The following is a 7,958-nucleotide window of genomic DNA, read 5'->3' as shown; positions in this document are numbered from 1 at the left end:
CACAACTTTTGAGGTGAATAAGGATGGCCATGTGTTGATGTCCAGCGCCATGATGCGGTGAGCAGGTACCCCAACACCCGGCGCCCTGTCCCAGCCCGCCTCTAAGGCAGTTACTAAGTGGCCCATGTGCCCAGCGACCCCAGGTGCCAGGAGCCAGACCCAGCTCAGCAGGTGTCTGCACGCAGAGAGGTGTTTACGGGGTTACAGATCTGGAAGTAGGGAGCCTGTGGATCTGAGGCCCAGCTGGACTCAGGAGCACAGTCGCTGGGACCAGGACCCCTCTCCCTATCAGCTCTGCCTGTCCCAGCCTGACCACTCAACAGCAGCCTGAGCTGAGGCCCCTCAGGGTTTCCGTCTGAAAGGGGAGAGTGCAGGCCAGCCTGGGGCGAGCTGATTGGCTCTCCTTGAGATGTGCCCCTCCTAACCCATCACTGCAGCACAGGAAGGGTAGGGTGATGGGCTGCCTGGGCAACCTCCTGGCGCGAGGTCTCTCCAGGGCCCTCCCTGCCCAGCTCTCCAGAAGTCAGTGGGGTGAGTCCCAAACGCAGCTCCCACGAAGCCCCCCCATGCCTGCCTGCAGCCTGCCCTGCTGCTCCCGACCCCCTCCCATGGGGGGGAGCCATGCCGAGCCCACCCAGCCTGCCCGGGGAGAATGGGCACTCTGACCTGGCTACAGAGGGCTGTGGCATGGGGCTGGGCAGAGGCTGTCAAGGGGGCTGGTGCACACCTTGCCCCTCCAGGAGGGACAAGGGCCAGGCTAGGACCAAGGCTACAGCCATCTGTGTCCCCTGTGCCAGGGGCAGATCCTGGTCACAGCTGCTGCCGCCACCGTGGCCCTCCCTAACCAGTGGCAGGTTCTCCTTGGGGCCCCTCCCTGTGGGCCTGGCCGGCTTCCAGAGCTTTCCGCCCTGTCTGCCCACCGCAGGGCACAGCGCTGCGATACCTGGTCTTACATACTCGTCCCAGGGACTCAGCCGGGGCAGTTCACTGTGGACCGCAACAGAGGTATGGTGGACATCGTGGGCGGCAGGGAGAAGCTGATGGGAAGGGCCTGACCAGGTCTGTGTCCCCACAGCGTCTGGGGTGGACAGAGGGGAGATCCAGGTGGTGAACACTGACTACACCAGCTTCGCCCTGCTGCTGGCCCACAGGTGGGCAGGCAGCCAGGCCATTATCAGCACCAGCCTGCTGGGTGAGTTTCCAGGGGCCTGCCACGACCCTGTGGCCGGAGCTTCCTGGCTCATGGCCGACCCACCGCCCCGCCCTGACCAGCACGCTGCCCTGCACAGGCAGAAGCTGGGTGCTTCCTCCTGGGACGCTGGGCAAGTTCATCTGCCTGGGTAGGATGCAGGGCTTCTCCGAGGACAACGTCGTCTTCCCAGACGTGACTGGTAAGCAGGGCCTGGGCGCTGGACGGCACCGGGGGTGGGGCCTGCACGGAGCTGCGGCTCAGGGTCCAGGGTGGCCCCAGGTGCCTGGTCATGTCAGCCTGTACCAGACTTGAGGCTTCCTGGTGCCTTGTCCCCAACCTCACCGAGCCCTGGCCCCCTCCTCCACCCCCAGCCTCGCTCACAGAAACCTGGGGCCGCCCAGGAGCAGCCCCAGCCCTGGGTGGCTGTTCTGGCAGGAAGCCCAGTTCGGCCATTCAGAAGCCCAGCCCCAAAGCTGCGGGCTCAGGGGCGGCTCTGCCAGGCCTGCCTTTCTGCAGGAGCCAGGCCTGCTGTGCCCGTGACTCCAGCTGCTGGGCCTTTGTGTGCACATTGCCACGCACACTGCCTAGGCCTGCTGTGACTCTGGGGCCCACGGGAGGCAGGGTGGCACCGAGGGCACGCCCCTCACCCTCCTTGGCCTCTCCAACTGTCCCACAGCCGCTGCTGGCCCCTGTCCCCAGCCCTCGTCCCTGCCTCTCCCCTTGACCCTCTGCTCAACCCTGTCCCTGTCATGCTGGTCACCAGGTCAGGTCACCTGCTGAAGGACGAAGTGGCTCCGGCCCAGCCCGGCCCGGCCCCCTCGTTGTCCTCGCAGTCCTCATGAATAAATGCACTGCACCCACAAGGACCCCGTGTGCCCCTGTGGCCTTGGGGGGACCGACCCTGCAGCCACAATGGCTCTGAACACCCCATGGAGCCGCCAGCCCAGGCCCGTTGTTCTGGCTGCCTCGGGGGTGTGCGTGTCCTTGAACAGGAGTGGGGCGAGCCAGGCCTCAGCCACAGGCCCTGCCACTAGCCAGGTGGGGCCCCAAGTCCTGGTCTAGGACAGCATGGCACCTCGCGTGTCCCCAGAGCCCGGTAGTCCCATGCCTGGCACCGCCTGTGGCTCCCTGCCTTCTTCCTGGGTGCATCACCCTCCGACCATGGCCAGGGCAGGGTGGGGGGGGCTTGCGGGTGTAGCCTCACCCCGATGCACACCGAAGGGCATCAGCTGCTGCAGGAAGAGCCCAGACCCTTGGCCCAGCCTGAGCCTCAGAAATGAGCCCTGAGGCTGGGCAGTGGGAGGCTGGGCAAGGCCCTGCTGCTTCTCCTCATGCCCCAGCTTGGCTGCTAGCCCTCAGTCCCCTTGGCGTGGCCGTACCAAGAGTCCTAGCTCACCACCTGGGCTTGCCTTGCCCATGAGCAGGGTCAGGTGGAGGGGCCTCGTCTGGGAGGCCTGTCCCTCGATGTGCGCCTGACCCCAGGGTCAGCCGTGAGGAGAAGGGCGCCCCGGACTGAACACAGCCTGAGACATGTGTCCTGACATATCTGGTACCCTCCAGGCCACAGGAGCCTGTCTCATGGGACAGCAGAGAGCACCCTCCTCCTTCTTCACGCCCCTGCTCATGGAGGCCCTCCTGGCACCTGTGGATGTGCCCAGCACACCCGTGCCCCCTGCACCAAGGAGGAAGCAGGTGCCATTGGGAGGAAGCTGAGGGTCACATCAGGAACCCCGACTCCCATAGCCTAACCTAGATCTCTCCTCCAGGTGGGGAGACCAGGCGGGCCTGGGGGCTGCGGCCCAGCCCTCCTGGGGCTGCTTGGACTGGAGCAGGTGGGCTGAGGGGGCTGGGGTGGGGTGCCTGCCCTCCAAGACCACACCGGGAGGCTCCAACGACAGTCTCGAGCAGGCCCAGCTTGTTGGCGGCTCGTCTGCAGCTCGTCTGCAGCCAGAAAGCAGGTCCTGCTCCCTGTGGGCTGGGGGGACCGCCTGTGCCTAACCCATCAGTTGTGCTCCCCTCGAGCCCATACTGTGGGCTTCCAGGAGAAGGGAAGCGCTGTGGGTGGGCACCCGGTCTGGGGAGGTAGAGGAGGCAAGAGGGACATGCCAGGGAATGGCTGACAGATGACCTCTTGATGACAGGAGACTCAGCCCATCAAAGGACACGAGAGTTTTGGGTCAGCCCATAGTGTGGTGGCTAAGGTGGCTAGGTCCCACACAGCTGTGGGGGTTGAGTCCTGGACCCAGCTGCCTGAAAAACACGCCAGTCGTGTGTGTGTGTGCGTGGCCAAAATCCGGAGAGGAGAGTGAAGGAGGACTGCCGCATGGCCATCCCTCTCCCTCTCTGGGGAGCACATACACCCTATAGCAAGAACTAAAGGAACCAGCAGATAGCATAATGGTCACATCACTGGACTCCCATGTAGTCCTGCACAGTTCGAGTCCCAGACCTAGTGGCTTAAGACTCACGCCAGGTGCATGTGTGTGCGTGCCCAAGATCTTGGAAGGAGAATAGAGAAGGGATTGCGGCATGGCCGCCCCCCTTGTGGGGTGATTTCTTGCTTTCTGTCTCTCTGTCTCTCCGGTGAGTGCGCATGCCCTGTAGCAAAAACCTTCCTTTAAGAAAAAAAAATAGGAAAAACAAGAATTTTGAATGTTCATGTGCCTCGGCACGGGAGACAGGTAGGGGCGCGTCTCCGAGGGCCAGTCCCAGGCTCCCTGGGTGGACAGCCCGCTGGCCCTTGAGAGTGCAAAAACCAGCCTCCTCAGGCCTGCACTGCCCCCCACGAGCACACGTGGACCCTTCCCCACAGCTCAGTGAGGGCTCCCAGGAAATGGGGACAGTCTCCCCACTGTCGCCACCCTTTGCTGCCAGTCATCTCTGTGCTGCAGAGTCCAGGACTGCTGGGAGCCCCTGGGCCTGTGAGGGTAGTCAGACCAAGTGAGAGCTGCAACCGAGGGCCCTGGGCCCTGTGTTCACCGCTGCTCCCCGCCCTCGGGTCAGCGGGTGCCAGGCAGGAGGCTTCCAGACACTTCCTGGCCGGGCCCTGAATTTGCAGACCCCAGCAAGCCAGTGGTGCAGAAAGCCCAGAAAGCCGGCTGGGGAGGAGAGGAGGTCCACAGACAGACGGCACACCCCTGCTGCCCGCTCCTGCTGGCCTAGCCCCTCCCACCCCTTCACCAGGACCTGCCTTGGCCTGTGGAAGGCAGGGGAGGAGGGACTGGCGGGGAGGCCCCACTGTGAGGGGCACTTCAAGGCTGGTTGGCCCAGGGGAGGGGTGGAGTGGGACGAAGGAGGCCCTCCTGGCCTGCTGCCACCCTCCTCCCCGCATCCTGCTGGCTTCTGCAGGCAGTAAGAGAGTCTATCTGGGCCAGAGAGCAGCTCCCTCCCGGTCACCATCTGGACCTGCTGCGCAGGACCAGGTGCCTGAGGGCTTGTTTTCTGGAGGAGGAAAAGGACCGCTGGGCCCAGTGGAGACACCAGCCAGCGCCCGGCCCCTCCCTGGACCGGTGGTTCTTGGGTAGCGTGAGGCCTATACCAACACCGCCTCAGAGAAGTAAGAAATAGGTTCTTTGTTTAACCTCAAACATGGCACTTTCTAGGGTCCTGGGGGTCTGCTCCGCACGGTGGGCGGGGCTCCTGGGCGCCCTCTGCACCTGCCCTGCCCGTCCTGTGGGCACGCTGCGCTGTGGGGGCCTTCACTGTCCACCTCAGTGAGACGCAGTCGCAGCGCAGGCACATGGGAGAGCCAAGGCTCGCGCGCACAGGACAGCGTAGCCCCGTGCATGGGAGAGCTGCAACCGCGCACATACAGGACGGCCTGTGCCTTGAGCGCTGTTTGAGACCTCACCCCAGAACAGACCTGTTGACATCTCACTCTGAACCCTCCTCAAGCCCACCCAGCACCCAGAAACCAGCCATCAGTGGTGACGTCAGACACTGTTCTGGAGCCCCGGATTTCTGCCAGACCCTCATGTTGTCACTGTCCCTGTAGAGAAGCCCTGCTCACCTGTCAGTGCCTCTGGTGGACCTCACTGCCCGGTGGCATCTCCCGCAAAAAAGCCTTCCTAAGTCGAGTGCTTATCTGAGAGCTGGGCCCAGGCCCAGGCTGGCGCACAGGCCTGACCCACCGTTCATGGGTACCGTTCGTGGGTACCCAGAGGGCTGTTGGTGGAGAGGCCACCCAGCCTGGTCTGCCCTCCCTCACCTGGGCGCTCCTTTGGCCGACAGAAGTGCACAGAGTCTTGATCCCTGGCGGGAAGCAGGGGCCCTGACCCTGCTCCAGGGCAGGGCAGGGCTGGAGCTGGAGACCTTCCGACCTTGTGCTCTTACCGGTGCCGCCTACTCCTGAGCCTGGGATAGACAATAGGCAAGAGATGACCAAGGGGCCAGGGGGCAGGGGCCACAGGCCAGGAGTAGGGCCAGAAAGCCCTGGCTAAAAGGTTTGGATCTCTAGGTCAGGGTGCAATGGGGTGCCCGAAGGAGGCAGCAGGCTGGAGCTGTGGCCCCCTGCCCTGAGCCTGGAGGTTGTGGCCAGAGAGACCCAGCTGTCCACACTCACAGACACCTTCCTGCAGCCCATGTGGGGGTGGGGCAGGGGGCACCGTGCTGTCCAGGCCTGTGGGAAGAGACCATGCCAACAGGGTGGGGGCATGCTGGGCCTGAAGGGCAGTGGACCCACTGTGTGCCGGGCTCCCATGATGGCAACATCCGGGCTGGAATGGACCAGCGCCTTGCCCCACCCACCTGGGCCTCAGCCTGTAGCTGGCTCACCCCCAAGGGGTGCCCTTGCCTTGAGATGGCCTGGCCTGATCCCCAAGGCTACAACTGGTGGTGCGCTCCAGGCAGAACTGCATGGCCTCCACACTTGGCACCCCAGTGCCCAGCCTTAATGGCACCCCAAGTTGCTGCAGCCACTCAGCTGGGCAGTGTGGTGCTGGCTCTCCTGCACCCCACCTGTTCTGGCACGCTCTCCCCAGGTCCTGGGCATGACGGTGCCTGCTGAGTGGGCAGTGTCCGGTGGGAGGCTGGCAGACAGGGGCTCGGTCCTGGGCCCAGGCCCCGATGGGCGAGAGAGCAAGCTGTCCCCCAGTCTGGAGCTTGGGGAGCGGTGCACCAACCCTGAGCTGTGCTCAGGCCACTGGGGAGTGTGACAAAGGGCAAGACCCAGGCGAGTAGGGGTGCAGAACCCCGAGGAAGACATCTCAAACTCCCAGGCCAGCAGCAGCCTGGCTCCCCACCTGCCCTGCTGCCCCAGGGTGGAGCTGGCTGCACTCCATGGCCAATTTACCCAAGCCAAGGCGGCCCCGGGCTGTGCAGGGCACCCACGGGCTGCCGCCAGGGCCCCACCAGCTGGTCACAGGGCAACACTGCCCGCCCAGGCCCCTGTAGGCCAGGTGGAGCTTCTTTTCCTTGGCCCCAGCTTTCCCATACCCGCTGGTGTGCAGCAGCAGTCTCAGAGCACACAGGCTCTGGGTCCCCTCCTGGGATCTTGAGTGGATGAGGGATGCTGGAAGGCCTTTGCGATGAGGGCCCAGAGGCAGGGCAGTGCTAAGGCCCAGGGCCCAGCTCACCACAGGAGCCAGACGAGCAGCCCCCTGCCAGCTCTTCCTCTGGGCAGCACAGGGCCCCCCCCGGCGGCCTGGCCGCACCTGCCACCCGCGTGCTCCACAGTGTCTGTCCCGCTGAGCCTCTTGCATAAGCAGCCCATGGGGGACCAGGCTGCAGCTGGCCTCACCACCCCCACCAGCCAGCATCACGAGGCTCCAGTGGGCTGTCCCTAGGCACTGGATGGAGGCCAGGCCTGGGTCATAAATAGGGGTCTCGGCCCTGTCCTCTGCTCCTGCAGCCATTCCCGATCAGCCACACCAGTGTCTGCGCAGCTCAGAATGGCCGCTCTGCGCACAGCATGTTTGGGGCTGGTCCTGCTGGGGGTCCTGGGCAGCCTGCAAACCCCAGCCCAGGCCCAGGTGTCTGTGCAGCCTGACTTCCAGCAGGACAAGGTGAGGGGCTCCCACCCACTCCCCGAGGTGGTGCAGGAGCCAGCAGGGGAGGGAGATGCCTGGTGGCTTCTCCCTGGGAGACAGCTAGGGGCGACAGGGCCGGGCAGGGCGGGCAGAGGCTGGAACAGGGCTGGAGGAGGGCTGGACAGCTGCTCGCCTGAGAAGCTCTCCCCAGGGAACAGCGTTGCAACAACTGAAAAGGGGCACAGGGCTGTCTGTACCTGCCCACTGGCTACCTGCAGGCCAGGCCTGTGTCCCCACCGCCCAAATCTGGCCACCCCCTGGGCACTCTACACTCAGAAGACACACAAGCACACACGACGTTCCACGGTGCCGGGGCTGTCCCTGTGCCGAGTGCCGAGTGCCGAGTGCCTGGTCTGGGAATGGCGAACCGCCAGGCGCCTAAAACTTCAGGTGCGCGCAGGTTCATGCACCGCGCACACTCAGCCGGAGGCCCGCGGCCCCGCCCCGGAGCTGCACGGGAACGCACGGAGCGCCCGGGGTCGGTCAAGGGGAGCCAAGACCTGCTCTGACCCCTCCAGGAATGGGGCTTCCTCTGCCACCGACTGCATCTCTAGGCCCGCGCCACGCCAGGGCCCTGGGTCGCGGGGCCCTGGCCTCTCTGGGAGGAGGAGATGCGAGGGGCGTGGCAGGCCGGGAGGCAGGAGGCTATTGTAAAGGGAGGGGTGTGCTCGGCCCCGGAGACCGAGAAAGAGCGGGTCGGGGCGTGGCGGGGCCCGGCAGGACCGCGGGGCCCCGCCGGG

At 65.1% G+C, this 7,958-nt stretch overlaps 2 protein-coding genes across 2 annotated transcripts in view; both read left to right on the top strand.

Moving 5' to 3' along the window:
- The window catches only part of LCN12 (lipocalin 12), a 5,318-nt gene extending 1,879 nt beyond the window's left edge, over window positions 1-3,439 (top strand). The window contains exons 3-7 of the mRNA XM_014582067.2: window positions 6-57; window positions 926-1,005; window positions 1,076-1,192; window positions 1,290-1,391; window positions 1,956-3,439. Of these exons, the coding sequence (XP_014437553.1) occupies window positions 6-57; window positions 926-1,005; window positions 1,076-1,192; window positions 1,290-1,391; window positions 1,956-1,972 (368 nt within the window). The 3' untranslated portion in view covers window positions 1,973-3,439. The remainder of the gene's footprint in view (window positions 1-5; window positions 58-925; window positions 1,006-1,075; window positions 1,193-1,289; window positions 1,392-1,955) is intronic.
- A 3,632-nt stretch (window positions 3,440-7,071) lies between these two features.
- PTGDS (prostaglandin D2 synthase) overlaps window positions 7,072-7,958 on the top strand; it is a 2,763-nt gene continuing 1,876 nt past the window's right edge. Inside the window, exon 1 of the mRNA XM_006163319.3 lies at window positions 7,072-7,194. Coding sequence (XP_006163381.1) covers window positions 7,081-7,194 — 114 coding nt within the window. The 5' untranslated portion in view covers window positions 7,072-7,080. The remainder of the gene's footprint in view (window positions 7,195-7,958) is intronic.

The sequence above is a fragment of the Tupaia chinensis genome, unplaced genomic scaffold (assembly GCF_000334495.1).
Source record: "Tupaia chinensis unplaced genomic scaffold, TupChi_1.0 Scaffold142100_1, whole genome shotgun sequence".
In the NCBI taxonomy this organism is placed as follows: Eukaryota; Metazoa; Chordata; class Mammalia; order Scandentia; family Tupaiidae; genus Tupaia; species Tupaia belangeri.
This window is presented reverse-complemented; position numbering and strand designations above follow the sequence as displayed.